General features: G+C 42.1%; 1 protein-coding gene across 6 annotated transcripts in view; it reads right to left on the bottom strand.

Annotated features, from left to right (window-relative positions):
- Positions 1 to 17226, bottom strand: part of HECTD1 (HECT domain E3 ubiquitin protein ligase 1) — a 91184-nt gene that overhangs the window by 49385 nt on the left and 24573 nt on the right. For all 6 annotated transcript variants that reach the window (XM_090033556.1, XM_090033555.1, XM_090033552.1 and 3 more), the window contains exons 3-12: positions 12789 to 13023; positions 10566 to 10793; positions 5734 to 6015; positions 5234 to 5504; positions 4814 to 4890; positions 4580 to 4678; positions 4119 to 4233; positions 3600 to 3774; positions 1306 to 1444; positions 483 to 653 (exon numbers count right to left, since the gene is read on the bottom strand). In XM_090033556.1, coding sequence (XP_089889682.1) covers positions 483 to 653; positions 1306 to 1444; positions 3600 to 3774; positions 4119 to 4233; positions 4580 to 4678; positions 4814 to 4890; positions 5234 to 5504; positions 5734 to 6015; positions 10566 to 10793; positions 12789 to 13023 — 1792 coding nt within the window. The remainder of the gene's footprint in view (positions 1 to 482; positions 654 to 1305; positions 1445 to 3599; positions 3775 to 4118; positions 4234 to 4579; positions 4679 to 4813; positions 4891 to 5233; positions 5505 to 5733; positions 6016 to 10565; positions 10794 to 12788; positions 13024 to 17226) is intronic.

The following is a 17226-nucleotide window of genomic DNA, read 5'->3' on the forward strand; positions in this document are numbered from 1 at the left end:
GCATGTTATGTTACCAAACAAGATGCTGAGCCAATTAACAAAATATATATATTGAATACTAAGTTTTGCCTTGTTTTTCACTGATCCAAATACAAGACTACACATAGTTTAAAATAGCGCCCCCCCCATTAGATACTATACAAGGACAATTTATAAATTTGGTATAAATTTATAACAAACAAACGGGGGGGGGGGGAGGAACGTTAGTGGGAGTGGAAGCACAAGGCTGGGCAGATGCAGCAGCTCTGACTGCAACCCTCAGTCCATACTGCAGCTTAGAGTCACAGCAGCTGCCTACCCTATACTCAAATTCACGATGAGGAGCTCCCCCCATCCCAATGTTAAATGGGGGAAAAAAAATCCTAGTCTTGGATTCATATAAACATGGTGGTACCCCATCCCCACACAAATGTTCTCATAACCTGCAAAAAATACATAAAAAGATGGCTTCCTAAAAAAAAAAGATGTCAGACAATTCCTACCTTTTCAGGTTTAGATTCTTCTTCGTTCTCATCATCAGAAGATGGTCCTGCTAAAGTTGACACCTTACTAATTACACCAAGTCTAGCAAGTTGGTCCAGAAAGAGGTCACCACCTTTATCTACCAAATCCCTGATGATCTGCAAGGCTAATAAGTGGCCATCATCATCATCCTGCAAGAAATTGAAAAGAAAAGATGTACTTAGTGCAATCACTTCAACTGTTAAGCACTGTCAATCTACTAAAGCTATACTACATAACTTTTTCATTTATCAAAGGGCACAGCTACAAACAAGTTTCAATGAAGAAAGTCAGTGCACCAGTTTACAGTGCCTTAAGGTACAGTTTCCAACACTAAATTCACAGCCTAACTTCTCACAGTAACTTTTTTTGTGCACCCAGACATTGGGATATACACCTATCCCATGTAGGCTGATTAGGTTAAAACCTAATGCTCAAGTAACAAGCTACTTAAAACTTTGTTCTGAAGACTGATTCAACATAAGACAAAAACAGTACATATAAAAGTTACAAGGATATAAGAGGCAAGGATTTTGTGGGTGGTATTTTTTAACTGGACCACCTGTATAGTTCAGATAGATTTAAACAAGCTTTTGAAAACATCATATTATATACCTGAAGAAGAATGCACATAAGAAGCCTAAATTTATTCCAAACATGCAGTTGGTCCACTAAAATAAATCCTTGCCTCTCTTTCATTTCCTGGAACCATCATGCCTACATCACTCCAACACTACCAATATGAGATGGAAAGTTTTTTATTTCACAAATATAGTAGTGTAAGTATTAAAGAACCATCCTTACCTCTTGATCAAGCACAGTAGCAGTGATTTCAACAAGTACTGTGGGCAGATTGTGGCCAGCATCAGAATCACAAACCTCTTTTAACAATGCTTCAGAACAAAAATGAATCATTTTCCTAATTAGGGCAAGACTTGCTTTCCTTAAAAAAAAAAAAAAAAAAAAAAGTGACCTTACCAACGCATGTCAACTTTAATAAATTAAAGTGATATACAAACTACACACTAAAACTGTTTTTGTAGTCCATTTACCATATTTACTCGAGTCCAAGATGAAGTTTTTTCTTCCCATTTACAATGGGGAAAAGTCCCTCATCTTGGAATCCAGTATGAGGGGGACAGACAGCTGCTGCAGCTCCAGCATCAACTTCAGGCCAGAACCGGAGGAACCCCTGCTGCATACCCTCCCCGCCTTCCATCTCTGCACCCCCTGCATCCTCAGGTCTCCTAACTGTTCCTCCTTCACCAACAGGCTCCACCCTCACTGGAGTCCAAGGCACAGAACACAGCCCCGTAACAGCAGATCTGGCTCTGCACTGCTGCTATGACTCCAGTCCAGCCTTGCATCAGTATTGCCAGGTCTGGGAGAGCAGAGGCTGTGGGGAGAGGGGAAGGGGGAGAAAAAGGGGAAAGGATTCCAGGGTACGTGTTGGGGTGGGGTGGGGTGGGGAGGGGAACAGGGACAAGGTGGAGAAGGTAGAGTGGGAGAGGTGAACAGGCAGCAGAGGGTAAGCTGTCTGCCCCTCTCACCACTGCCCCCGCCCTAACATGCCAGCTCCTTTACTGCCTCCTCCACTGCCTGAATCCCACCACTGCCTTCTCCACTGCAGCGGTGATGGGGACAATTTTAAGATGACCCTCCAGTAACTAAACTCCATGTGTGGAAAATTACAAATACACATTTTCCATATACAGAATCTAATTATTGAGGGGATGGTCTTAAATTTAGGACCGTGTTGTATTCAGGCAAATACGATATGTACTTTCACAAAAATATGATCTCTAGAAGTTTTGTGCAATAGCTGGGACTGGAAGAAAGGAACTCAGTCTTAAAAATCGATTAACCTAGAGGCGAGTAGAAACAAAACAACAGTTCTGAAATCCTTTTCTACCTTCTCTAGGGAAAAGGTATTCAATAGCATAATCTTTAGCCACTACTTCTTTAGCATTTTTCAACATTCTTTTAATAAATACTAGTTCAACTCACTACTTCTCTGTTATGTATCAAAGGATTGGATTTAACCATTTTTGCCACAGTACTGCATTTCAAGCTCATGTTCAGTTACTTATTCACTACAGCTTCTAAAACACCAGAGCTGCCTGCATTCTCTGGCTACCTCAGGCAGGTGCTCCCAGGCTTGAGCAACTCAGTCTTGGGTAGGATTGGACCTTCAAGTTCCAGAATTGCCTATCCAACTTGCCTGCTTACAGAAGCACCCCCAGGAATCTCCAAGGTGACCTCTAAGGAGAGAACACAGTGCCCGCTGTCCTACATGATCCAACTGACAGGACAAAACGTGACACGTGTTTCCCACAATAAAGTAGATCAGCTGTGCCAGGACACATCCCATCTGCTTCATTTGGCAATATCTACTTATACCCTCAGTTTCTACAATCAACATTAGGCTTTTTTATACTGGTCTTCAAAACTCTCCAAGCTGGTTCTTCCCCACCCATTTGCCTTCCTCCAAGTCACATGATATCACTATAGCTCCTTCTCCCCATTCTCATTACAGTGGCATTCAGGGACAGGATAACTATTGTGGCTAGGCATTCTATATGCATAATATTCTTTTTGACTCCTTTCATATTGCCCTTTAACATCACAGCACTCTCTGCCTGTTAGGTCTCACCCTAATTTCTCCTCTGAGTCCCTGCTTAAACGCACCTTTTTCAAAACATCTCATTCTTACCTCCCTTATACAGAAAAAAAATCCTAAATATAAAATCACACCATTAATTACTCTAGTTCCTGCTCTATCACTTTGTGTTACATTCCAAGTCGATCACAGATGTTATGCAATGCATGTTTACCATTAGGATAAGTACCAGGGTGATGAGAGCTGCACTTACTTTTTTTTTTTTTAAAAGTCTCACTTAAGAAAACAACAAAAAAAACCCACCCCCGACAAGAGATAGACAGAGAGCAATCATCACCTGCAGTTGTCCAGTTTTCAGAAGGTTTAGTATACTTTATCAAATATAATTATGACATTTTCAGCTAGTTCAAATTACAAAATGTCAGCATGATGAATGGATGTGCAACACTCATGAAGACTGGTACGAATAAAAGATTACCTTATTGAAGGCAGCATAGTTTGTTGAAATGTTTGGGCAAACACAGGCAATAGTCTTTTCAAGTATATGGGGGCCATTTCGGGGTCTCCTTTGGGCTCGTTACATTCTTCTTCATCTTTGTTTGCATCTTTCTTTTTCTTTTCATCTCCTTTGTTAACTGGACACATCCAATCACCTGGAAAATCATTTACTGATCATTTATTTTCCTACCAAGTAAAATTAAAAAACAGCCATTTCCAAATCACAACTGAGAGACTAAACATGAAGCACACCTTTTTCAAATGCAAAGGTTATTTGGTCAATACTATATGAAGCAAATTATGGGCCAAATACTGAAAGAACTGCCAACTTCAAAACAGTAGTTGAAAATTTCTAGAAAGAGTATAATACTCAAGGTTTGTTCCATTTCAAAATATGCTACCATTTTACTTCGTTATGCTTCATTTTGAGAAAACAGAAAATTAAAATGTAATAATACCCCCACTAGAAGAGGGAAGTTATAGAATAATTCATACTAACCTGGAGACTGAAGAATTGCAACTACTTCACTGTGCCCTCTTTCACGAGCTTTGTCTAAAGGAGTTTTCCCATCTTCATCTCTCAGATCAGGGTTTGCACCATGTCGCAAGAGAGTCTAGAAAAAAAACATTTTTAAAGAGAAATTTTGTAAGATTCCTCCCCCAAATTATTAATCCTATTGTCAATCTGTACATTCCTCTGCTTCTTCAGACCTGCATGTAGCATTGTGAGTATATGTTATCTGTATGGTTGCTTATGAAAGTATTTGTCTATTGACGCTGCATAACCAAGAGCCAGAAGTTCTGATGAAAAGAGAAGAAAATGAATTCAACCCCCTGAAAGCATACTTCCACTAAATGTTTCTCATCACAGAACTTCTCTTCAGAAATGGTTCCAGATAACTATGGAAACATTTGTGCAGATTTTTTTGCCTAACATACTATAAAAGTTAGGATTTGCACCTTTGCTACTTGAGGCCTTCCAAAACATGCTGCATAATGTAATGATGATGATCTCTGCCCTCGATTAACATCAGCACCCCTTTCACAGAGAAATTCCACCTGTTAAATAAAAAGGAATCTAGTTACCTTACTTATATAGTTTCTTTAAGAAAGAATTAAACAGCTAATTTATAGAGCTAATTTATGTAGTTATTATTATAAACAGCTAATTTAGAGTTAATAAACTTAACCTACCATTTCCTGAGTTCCAAATGCTGAGGCCCAGTTTAACAGAGTTTGTCCAACATCATCCATAAAATTTACTTCAAAAGCTGAAAATTAGACACACAGTATGGTAATTATTTCAAGCCCTTAGTACAATACACTAATCATTAATTTACTGTAAACAAGAGTGGCAGAGGTCCATCTCTGGATCTCTAAACAAACTTAAAACTTCAAAATATTCAGAAAGTTTGACATGTGAACCAAGGATAAAAAATAAAGTTAACCTTGTTGTTATCCAGAACTGGCCTGTATTTAGCTACATAAATTAGCATATAGTGTTGGAAAGTTTCAAGATATCAGCTTAGTATTTACATCAACATTAATTGACTATAAAAGAACCCTCAAAATTGCACATTTCATTCATTTTCTTTTCCAAAATATTTTACCTACCTCCTGTGTCAATAGCATCTATTAGCGCATCAGTATCTTTACTGCGGATGCAGTCTATCAGCTGCCGATGTGAACGTTCCCCAGAACTATCCAGCCTACGTAATCCTGGGATTCTGCCTGTAGATCCAGCACTTGACTTTGGCAAGGCTTTTCGCCCTTCAAACAGTAGCACCAAGAGAAGATCGACTAAACGCATAGTATCCAGAACACATCTTTCATCACCCTGCAATGCACTTTCTATAGAGTCTGGAAGTTCAGATCTTAGGAGATCCTGGAAATAAGTAAAAGTCTAAACAATGAAAAGTATAAAGGACTTCAGAAAAAACTGGGAACTGAGTTCTGTTGCTATACGTACTGTGTCCTTGGTTTTTTCCCCCAAAGAATATTTTACATATACAAGGATTTTTATCATACATAATATTCTTTTAAGTGGTAAAAATCTTTTAAAGCAAAACAAGGAAACATTACAAAAAACCCTGTAGTACATAAAAGATTCTTACATGTGTTACTACTGGAGAGCCTCTGCAAAGGGTTGACAACAGGCTTACAATAGTCGACACCTGATTGCTTAATTTAGAGTCTGCAGCTGTGGATGGTGCACCAGTACTGCTCCGACCTGGTTTGCATGCTGAAGAGGGCCCTGATGCTGTACCACCAGCTGCTGCCATACGAGATAACAACTCCTCAGTTAGTCCATGTTTAGCTAATGGAGCTGGATCAACTCCACGACGTGTGAATCTGTCAGCTAAGGAAGCAAAACATCTCAGGGCTCCATCAGAAACCTACAGAAGAAGTGAAAGGTATTAAGATGCTTTAATTTTGTCACTTAGGGGAGAGAGATGAAGTATGGCAGCCAAAAATACAGTTTGCCAAAACACCTTTTAGGAAAAATTCACATTTAATTTAAATGATTTAGCTGTCCTAAAATTTACATCAAGGTTTTAGATAGTCATTGTTTCTGTATGTTTAGTAATGTATGGTGCTGCCAGCTTTCCACAAGAGAACTGACTTTACTTATATTTCTGAATAAGAAACTCTCTCCAGAAAACAGCACTGAAGAACAAACTGCTACTCAGCTTTGAACCATCTTGAAAAAGACAAAGTTATGAAGTTGTTCTAATAATTAAAGCATTGCTGAAGTGCTGATATTTAATAAAACTTGTTGAAAGTTAGTCCTAACAGAAAGCCACTAACATTCTATTCACAACCACAAAAATGTTAATTCTACCTTTCTACTAAAGAGCACTTCTCCATAGTATTGAGGAAACAGGAGCTTATAATGATAGCAGCACTTGGTAGCATGTTCCCACTGGCAGTCACCTCCTCAACCAGGCAGACAGGCCCACTGACCTACTGTCCAGGACAACCATCCAAACCATCTTTTACCCACACCTAGATTATGTGACATCACTAAAGAACTGGCATCTTCCCTTCAATATGGTGTACAAAGTAAGGAATATCTTCCTACTCTCTTGCAAATCAGCTGCTCCACGAAACTCACAATCGACTGAGCAGGTAGACCTGATGTCTATGTCTCTCAATATGCCGTGTGTGTGAGTAACAAATATCAAACCAGGATCTGAAAGATTTTCAGTTGTACCTTTTTCTCTCAACCTATTAAACACTTCAGCTGCCTTTCCCTGTCAGTCACAACAGTTTGTCCCATCAACAATTTTGCAATTATATGCAGCTCTGGCACTTCCCCAGCAGATCACTAATTTGAGCTGACTTTCGTCACAGCAGTGGAAGTAGGTTAGAAAAAAAATGCGGTCAAGGACTCTCATGGTCAAATGCAATACATAGACACGTTCTGGCTTCTATGAAAGTAGGCCAAAGATTGTTTCATTAGTATATTCTTTTGCTGTTTGTGTTGTTTTTTTTAACCTCCAGTTGTCTTGCACATCTCTGAGCACAGCCATTAAATGGGTGGGAGGGGTAAGAATTACTACCAAAACATTTCCTGTTTACCTTTTCTCCTGAAACTAGTCAGGGTCAGAGATATTCTAAAAAGGCCTCAGCAGTCAGTTTACCCTGTCGACTAGTATATAAAAGGTAACAACATAGGAATAGCTTCTGCTGCACTTTCAGGGTCTGTTCCTTCAGAGGGACATAGGTTCCCTTCAAGTTCATAACGTCAGTGGCTAAAGGGACAACTCTCTCTCTCTGCAGTACCTATTTATTCAGAATTCCTGCTATCTCCTCAGCACATTCAATATCATAAACAAAATTCTGGTCACAGGCATGTTAATGTTTCCAGGTCTACATCTAATCTACATGGGTGGCACTTCTTCAACCCTGTAATCACACTTCTGCATCCTTCCTTTTCAGTATAAACCAGACTACCCTAGGTGCTACCATGAACAGTCACAAGAGCTCAAACATTTAAAAAAAAAAAATCCGAGAGAGTAGAATTCTTCTGGAGCATAATATGTATCACTTTGAAAAATGTAAGTATGAGAGTAGGTTTATCTTATTTTCTCTGTGACCTCTAGCTGAAAAAGAAATGTCTACACCACATTATCAGGACACCGCTAGCAATTATGAGTTCATTCAAATATTTTAGAATAAGTTCATCTGAGGCCAGTTAAATCTCATCTGATCTTCTTTTAGTAGGTATAGGAGAGGACAAATCACAGATAGCAAAGTGAACAGAACGAGAACTGAATCCATAAACATAAAACATGTACACAGAATTCTGCTGGGGAAGTCCAAGAGATGCGCAGATACTTGTTATGAATGCTAAAGTTTCTTGCAAAGAAGCACTTCTTTAAAACTTGTGGATGCTGGGTGGAAATTCAACTATTCTTCATATAAAACTTAGGGTATAAAAAAGGCACAATACAATATTACGTACAAATACCCAACTCTAGTACTAGACACAACAGAGCATACCTGCTATCTCTGACACTCTCAAGCTAACCTGGTGTCGCAACATAACATTATATCACACTGTACAGATATACTTTTAAAATATGACACCTCTAGCAGGTAGTTTTTGCAAAAGGATGTGGAATGGGCTACGGGTGCACTAATAGAGATTTTCTTGGCTGATATCAATGGCCTATTTTTAACATGCCATATCAGCCAATACCGGTCCAATATGCAGCCCCACAACGAGGAGAGCAGCATCTGGCTGGTAAGTCTGTTGTGGGGAAAGGGGTACTGGGGGGCACAGATCAAGGCCCTAGCAGTGAGGGAGGGAGTGGGGCTGGGGCAGGGAGAGGCAGGCGCTGCCCAGCCGGGGCGGGAGCAGGGCAGGGAAGGGCAGGGCAGGGCAGGAGACAAAACCATAGCTTGTCCAGTGTGTGGGGGGGGTATGGCTCCCACTGATACACGCATTCCGGGAGTGCATGGGGGAGATATGTGCCCTGGATCTGCATGCAGGATGAGGGCAGGCTGCTATTGCAGGCTGGGGTCTGGGGTGGTGCCAGGCTCTTCCCGGTGGAGGGCTGGGCCAGGCTGTGCTCAGAGACGGTGGCACCAGGAGCAGGGCCTACAGGGAATTTTGGGGTGGCTGCAGCCTCTCCCATAGCCCCCCTCCCAACACCACCACTGCCCTCCCATGCTCTCCCAGGGCGCATGCAGTAGCGGAAGCCACCCTACCCCCAGACAAGCCGTGGCTCTGCCCTGTGCCCCACCCCGCCCTGGCTGTGTAGTGCCTGCCCCAGCCCCACTGCCTCCCTCACTGCAGGGGGCCTTGATCTGCCCCCACCCTCAAGCCCGTTCCCTTCCCCCCTCTCCCCACAACAGAGTTACCAGCTGGACCCGACTGCTCTCCACATTGCCAGGCTATACTCTTGGCCACTTGCATGCTGTGCTGCAGCTGCACGGATTCATGCTGCCTTTAATGGCCACATCAGACAAAAAAGCCAAATTGCCAATACTCTCAATTTTCCTCATATCCGTGCAGATGTGATATGGGACCAACATATTGGTGCACCTCTAGAATGGGCCAGATAATCCTCCCGACTCATGGTCTAAGCCAGGGGTGGGCAATTATTTCAGCTGGCAAGCCACTTACTGAGTTCTAGTGAGCTGTTGAGGGCCACGCATACAAGATATTTCAGAATTTATCATTTTAACAAATTACAAAAACTATGGCTAAAAAAAAACAAACCACATAATAAAAATAAAACTTCTACTACAACATATTTTATTTCAAAAAATAAGTTTCATCTTGATTTATGGGTTTTTGAGTAGTATATGGAGACAACTGCATAATAGCTCCAAATAAGTCATACTCACATATATAGGGGGAGAATGTTGGCAGGTGGGACTGCCTGCACACTAGGTCCCAGGGGCTAGACATGCATGGAGTAAGGGAGGGAGGGGTACAGCAGGGGGCACATGTAGCAGCTCACCTAATTGGTGGGCCAGATCTGGCCCATGGGCTGTATTTTGTCCTCCTCTGATCTAAATGAACAATTCCCCCCTTGCTTGAAAAGTCAGTTGTTGGAGGTTGATGGATACCTGGACAAGACAGGGCTCAAACCCTTTAGAAGTCTGACTACTTTAAAAATAAATACATCTACGAATTGACCAACTGACCACTATGGAGCATCTGGTGTAGATTATATGATACTTACATTTTCTGTTAGAAGAAAGAAAATGATGGCCGGTTATAATCTCCTACAAGGATCTTACATGAGCTACCCATCATGAGACACTAGTTGTTAACTAAACTGCAATCAATCTAAATTCAGTACGTGCTTACCCTTCCTTCCATGAATGCATTATATATTTAAGTTGGGGGGAGGGGGGGGGGAGAAACAAACTCTTTAGTTCACTCATAATATTTCTTACAGATTATTCTTTTGCTCCTTGCATTTTTCTTGGTGACAGTGAAGTTGACAGTGATAAATAAAAAAGGGTTGTTTCCAAAACCAACTCAATCTCACTGCAACGATGTCCATTTCAGAACAGAGATGGTCTGAAATCTTAAAGTACTGCAGAACATTTCTACAAGTGAAGTTCTAAAGTTTTGCAAGTTTTCCAAAAAGCCTAGAGCCAGCTGTAACTGAACAGCCATATTTTGTATTCTCTTCTCTCGCATTTGGAAAAAAGAAACCTACTGGAATAAAATTCAGATACTATAACTATTTCTTCATTATGGAGACTGTAGAACAGATCATTCATTAAGGTTAAGCTATTAGTTCATATTAACTTCATTCTAACAACAACCAAGGTTGTCACGCATTCACTAACCTATTCTGAGAGCTGAAGGACAACACTACAATGTACCCATGTTATTTTATTAGCTGAATGTAGACATTACAAATGAAATATACAAGTGTCAGACACTGCACAATATATAAAGGACATAATTACTTACCTGATGGTCTTCATGTTTTAATAAACTAGATAAGGATTCCACACAAATTTCTAATGAAGAATCCTGAGGTTCCATTTTGCCACAGAGTCTGGATACTACAGCCATAGCAGAATGTAAAGTATCCTTATGAACCAGATGTCCGCTGTCACGAATGAATGTCAGCACACAGTTCAAACCCCCAGCCTCAAACACAGCTCCAGACTCACGGGTACATATTAATTCTAATACCTATAATAAAATGAAACTGCAATGAAGGATGTTACAAATGATTTCCCCATTCTTCCTCCTCACAGATCACTGTGGGACTACCACAAACGAAATCTAGCTCTGCACTCACCTCAAACGTTTACAGTAGGGGTGCACCGATACAGATTTTGGCGGCCGATACCAATAGCTGATTTTTAAGGAGGCATATCGGCTGATACTGATCTAATTTCCGATACAGCTGTGTGCAGCTGGTAAGTCTGTTGTGGAAGGGGAGGGAGGGGGGCAGATCAATGACTCCTGCGGTGAAGAAGGGAGTGGAGCAGGGGCAAACTCTGCCCAGTCAGGGCGAGGCGTGGAACGGAGCTGCTGCTCATCCAGGGGGCACGGGTGTGTGCCCCCAGGTCTGTGCAGGGTGGAAGCAGGCTGAAGCCAGGGCTGTGCCGGGCTCTTCTCAGTTGGACTCGGTGCAGATGGCAGCAGTGCTGGAAACAGCTGGGGGGGCAGGGCCTGAAGCCACTTCAAATTCTGCCACAGCCCCCAGCTCCCAGTATCACTGCCACCTCTCTGGCACAGTCCTAGCTCTTCTCAGTGCAGGAGTGGAGGCGGAGTGTTGAGCCAGGACTGCACTCTGGTCAGGTGGTAGTGGTAGTGCTGGGAAGGGGGGGCTATGGAAAAATTTGGGGTGGCTGCAGCTCCAACCCCCATAGACCCTCTCCAAGTGCTGCTGCTGCCCACCCCAAGCTCAGCCCCCGCTCACCTACCCCACGCTGACCTGGGGGCACATGCCCCACCCCTGTGCTCCCTGGATGAGCTGTGGCTCCATCCCATGCTCTGCCCCACCCAGCTGGGCAGCACCTCCTCCTCACCACAGGGGGCATTGATCTGCACCCCACCCCAAATGCCCCTTTCACCACAACAGACTTACCAACTGCACACAGCTCTTCAAGCTGCCAGGCTGTACTCCTCACTGCCTGTGTGCTGCACTGCAGCTGCGTGCGCACACGGGCATTTATTGGCCACTTTAATCAGCTGCATCGGGCTGATTTCTGATATAGCCAATTTTCTTTATATTGGTGCTGATCCAATATCAAAACAATGCATCAGTACACCTCTAGTTTAAAACAGTAGTTCCAGGTGTCCTTTCTGAAGAAAGAGCTAGGACAATAGAATCCCCAACTGAGGACTGGACAAGAGCCACTGCAAGGGCAATAACCAAAAGAAACCAACTGCCTCATATTAGATAAGGTCTTCTCTTTTTCTGAAGGGCAGCTACTCCAAAAAACTGCCTGATTAACTTCAGTAGTAATGAGAAACCAAGAGTTAATGGATCTGGTGGGATAAGGAACCATTTACTATATCAAGCATGAATGGAGAGAAAGGGGATGGGAAATAAATGAGATCTGGGGGGAATCCAAAAGTTAGCAAATGGTGGACTAGAATAAAGTGAGTATAACATGTGCAGGATTAAGCATATTTGTGGGCATGAAAGTCCAAGACAAGAATGTGCATCTGTGGGGTGCATAAGGACTACAAATCAGATACAATTACATAATGTGGTATAAGGGAATTCCAAGAATAGTTGGTTTTGGCTAGTCAATTGATATGACCATTTCACAAAACCAGTTTTAAAACAGGTCATGTTCAGCATAATTGGATAAGCAAAAAATAGTTCACTCATATTCTGTTACATATATACAACTAAGTTTCAAAATTCCCTTTTCTCATATTTAGAAATGGCATATAATTCTGTAAAATTTAAGTAAACTTTCAAGGCTCTTTTCTTTCCATTTTTTTTTTTTTTTTTTTAAAACAAGGGGTCATCAATTTACTGCTGTGCTAAATCTCAAACAAAGAAGGTCCACACTTCCAGTTACATACAGGAGTATACCACTTTCTCACACAAATATAATGATGATAACCACTTGCTATCAATCTGTATTATACACAGATTTTTAAAATGCATTACATTTTTCTACTTCTTATAGAAGCAAGAATTTAGCAGCAAAGAACACTTACCTTTACACATTGTTCAGCTAAGTCTCTGCTGGTTCTGTTGTTAAGTTCAACAACTACTAGACGATTACAAAGTGCTTTTATGGCTCCATCTACTCCTACAATCCTACGGGTACATTCTGCTGATACATCCAAGTAATAAGTTATGGCACGAGCTGTTACTTCTAACACGTTATCTGGAGCACTTTCATCAAGAAAAATTTTGCAGAGTGCTGGTAAGAAAGTCCGAGGAGGGCACCTATAAAAGGCAACAACACCATAATTTGTAACTCACCTACTTTCCAAGTTCCTCTAAATCACATATTTCAAATACTTCAACATAAGTTAACATTTTCCCATATAAAAGTGTTATACTGGCAACAAAACCGATTCATTTCTCCAGGTAAGAAAAGAAAAAATACAAGCTATTTGTGGATCATACAAGAATCACCCTTAACACATCTTTTCTTCTATCATTAGATGGTTGAATTTTTAAACAGAGAAGATGAGCCTAGTATAATGTTTTTAGTGCTCCCTTTGCTCCCCTCCCCCACAAATACTATTAGATATGATTCTACAATATTTTGGTATCAATCAGGCACAAGATTAGTACATTGTGGGACCTAATCACCAAAGATTCAGGGAAAAATGAAAAATTTATTTTGAAAGCATAGCAATAGTACCTTATAGGTGCACACATTTAAGAATTTTTTTCTGCACTAGCACCAACTAATGGTAAAAGGGAACCAATGATTTGTCAAGCAGCTAAAGCTAACCTAGCATCTAAACTTCAGGTGCCAAATCAGAAACACAGCTATACTGCCTTTTTTTTCCCCCCTCAAATGTAAGGTACAGATTTTGATCTGCAGTAGATCTAGTTTAGGTTGATAGAAATCTATGATTCTTTCTAAAAACATTTTTCATTCAAGTCATTAGTGCTTTTGAAAACAAACCAGTTTAAAGCAAAACCTGAATGTAATAAAACCTAGCACTTAAGCTTACTATAATTAAAATCTTTAAATAAAAAATAAATATGCTGAATTTCCAAATTTCTGCCATCAATTCCAGGCTGCATGCTTTTTCTCATACAAAAAAGTAATATTAAATAAGCATCTGAAATTAAGCTACATAACTCCTTAAATAAAATGTAAATAGTGTACTTTTCCAAGGCAGCAAAAAGATGGACCAAATCTAGCATAAAGGCTCTATTCAGCTGTACACTGACATGTTTTAATGACTATATAAACCAATTAAAATGCATCTTTCTTCAGGAAAAAAGGAACTGATTTTTTTAAAAAGTTATTAATATATAATAAGACTTCCTACTTACTAATTAAAATCGTGTTTTAAACCACAATTAATTAAATTAAGCCAGCCTAGATCTAGGAATCCTCCCTGAATCTACAGAGACAGAACAAAAATTGGGTATCCTCTTTGGTTTATTTAGCTACATCCTCCTGTATCACTGACTAAAATGTCGGTTCTTGCCTGAAAACCCTTTAATTAATCCATGGGCTTTATTAGATGAGGGGGAAAAAAATTATCCATAGGTTGGTTATTCATGGCCCCAAAAGTACACTGTTATTGCAGAAAAACTCATTGTCCTAGCATACCATTCCCTAGCAGAACAAAATGCTGATTGTTGCATATCTGGGGTCACATGCAAAGTAATCAAATACTGCCAGGCAGGAAACAACCCTTTGTTTAAATGCCCTCAGATTCTTTTACCATATATACGAAGAAGCTGAAATCTGTCAGCGTTAAAGCTGATAATTTTTATTCGCATGGTCTCCCATTCTGCCTAAGCATTAGCAGAGACTCTCATTAGTGTACATAACAGGGAAACATGCATCAGGGTCAGGGAACAACAGAACAAAGATTAGAACAAGAGAAAGATTTTAAATCCATTGTTTTGCTGCCTCCATTTTTTTTATCATTGTAAAACAGTGAATCTGTATTTTTTTTTTTTTTTTTTTTATTTATAGAATACTGTTCACCAGGAAAAAAAAATATCTGGCAATTCCATATCAAGTAGTTTTACAAACACCACAGTAGGATACTACAATGCAGAGATACTAGATCCAGGATGCAATGAAGGGAAAAGGAAAGGAGAAGGGAGAGAGGGGCTCCAGACTGGCCACATGTGGGTACTGCATGCCATGCAGGTCTTGGGAACAGGTACTGCATATGATGCATGTCTGCGGGCCCTGCACACAAGGTTGGTCAGAGTGTGTAACACAGAGGTGTCCAACCTTTTTAAATGTGGGGCCGGATCACAAACTTCTTATCACCAAACGGGCCTGTGAGCCATATTCAAAGACCTCACAGGAAGTGGTATGACATCACTGCTATCCTGAGGTGATGTGACCTTTGACACCAATGAAGATTTCAAGAATATGAAAGGGTCACGAGCAACCTTTAAAAGTGGGTTCTCCGTTAAATGAGAAAGACATAACTGTGGCTTTTCTCTTGTGGGCTGGCAGAGTTCCAGCCTGCAAGGGGCTACTTGGGGCTCCCCACCATGCCCCACACACTGGGGTCTGGAAGTAGGAGCAGTGAGTGACACTGGGTCAGGACTGTGAAAGGCAGGGACCCCCCCCCCCCACACACACACACAGGTGCCGGGAGTGGCGGCGTCTTCCCACCACAACCCCAGCCCCCGCCCGAACCACCCCTACCTGCGGCACCCCAGCTGGGCAGAAGGCAGCAAAGGCAGACGATGAGGGCAAGCCCAGCAGCCACACCGCCTCCATAGGTCTGCATCGCCATGTCACACCAGGCTGCAAGGAGCCAGAGCAGGGGCTGGGCAACACCTCAGGGCGCAGTGAGCATAGGCTCTGCCCAAACCCAGTGCCGCCCAACGTGGCATGGCCAATGCCAACAGCCCAGCAGGAAAAGGCACCTGCCTGCGCCACTCCACCTCCACCAGCGACCTGGGACCGGGCGGCCAAGCCAGGCTGCCTCTCACCTGCAGGCATGGGGTGGCAAGTCGCTCAGGCCAGGAAGTGGTGGCTTCCCCACGTGGTGCTGGGGATGGGAGGAGGCGGGCCAGGTCTGCACTCCTCTTCCCACACACACCGGGTCGGCAACGTCAAGCTGACACGGTGCGTGTGGGAACCTTGTCCCTTCCCCAGCCCTTCAGCAGCCATTAAGAAGCTGCTGAGGGGCTGGGGAAGGGACAAGGGGCAGGAATGAAAGTAAACCTCGCTTCCCATCACAGCACCACGGGCCACAGAAAATGCCTTGACAGGTCACAAGGCGGCCCACAGGCCATACATTGGACAAGCCTGGTGTAACATCAATGACCAGATGACATGACTCTATAGGCTGAATCTGGCCCATGGGCCACATCTCTGATGTCCCTATGAAGGAATAAGGGGTGTAGGTTGTAGTGTGTTGGTCTAAGAACAAGCAGACAAGGTTCTTTGGGTGAATCAGATATCTTTTATTGGACCAACTTAAATAGCTGGAATAAAAAGTTTCTTAGCAAGTTTTCGGGTTTAAAAACCCATAGCCTGACAAAGGGTTTTTAACCCCAAAAGTATGCTAAGAAAATTTTTTCCAACTATTTAAGTTGGTCTAATAAAAGGTATGAGATTCCCCCAAAGAACCTTGTCTACCTATAAAGGAATGAGGCGTTTCAGTATGTTTAGTTTCAATGCGATAGTACTCCATGTAGTCTGCCTCATTATTTTGTTGCTTCTCCAGTTATCTTCACGGGTCTATTTAAAATTGCAGTTTTGCAGATTTCATGGAAACTGCAAAATCCAAGACTATCTACAAAAAAACAAAAAACTTTATTTTTAAGTGCTGGCTCTCTAGAGGGAGCCAACAGTCCTTGCTGCTGCTGTGCAGCCCAGCCTTGCAGCCCACCCAGGAGGGGAAGGTGGCAGCTGGGAGGGCAACACAAAAGGCACCAGAAAAAAAAATGGCTGCTGCCTCTCATCCCTTCTCCCTCCCTTGCCCCCCCACCCCCCCCACCCCAAGCCTCTCAGCCAATTAGTGCTGAGGAGCAGGGCTGCCAGAGCACATCCATTAAATGTCTGTGGAATTTGCTCTTTATACAGCAACCAACCTATGAGAATTGGTAAGTCTAACCACAATTTAAGTAGACACCTTAGGCACCTATATACATGCCAGACTCCAGCTCAAACAAAGGCTAATTAAGTGGAGAAGACTTCATCTGCTTGAGCATGCCAGTTAGCATGATCTGCAGCCTCGGCATCACGTGTACTCAGCATCCCCGCACTTTAACTAAACTGCACTGAATGAGCTTTAATTAAAGCGCCCCCACTGACACCTTGAAGCATGGGGATGCTGAAAACATGAGATGCTGCAGATGCTTTAGAGTGGCTCCCAACCAGAGAACCACTCTAACTAAAAAAGTGCTCCGCCCTGACCCCACCCCAGAGCACATGTAAAGACACCCTTAGATACCTTTCCTGTAATCATATGATGCCAT

The sequence above is a fragment of the Crocodylus siamensis genome, chromosome 2 (assembly GCF_052110815.1).
Source record: "Crocodylus siamensis isolate JL-2025a chromosome 2, ASM5211081v1, whole genome shotgun sequence".
NCBI lineage: Eukaryota > Metazoa > Chordata > Crocodylia > Crocodylidae > Crocodylus > Crocodylus siamensis.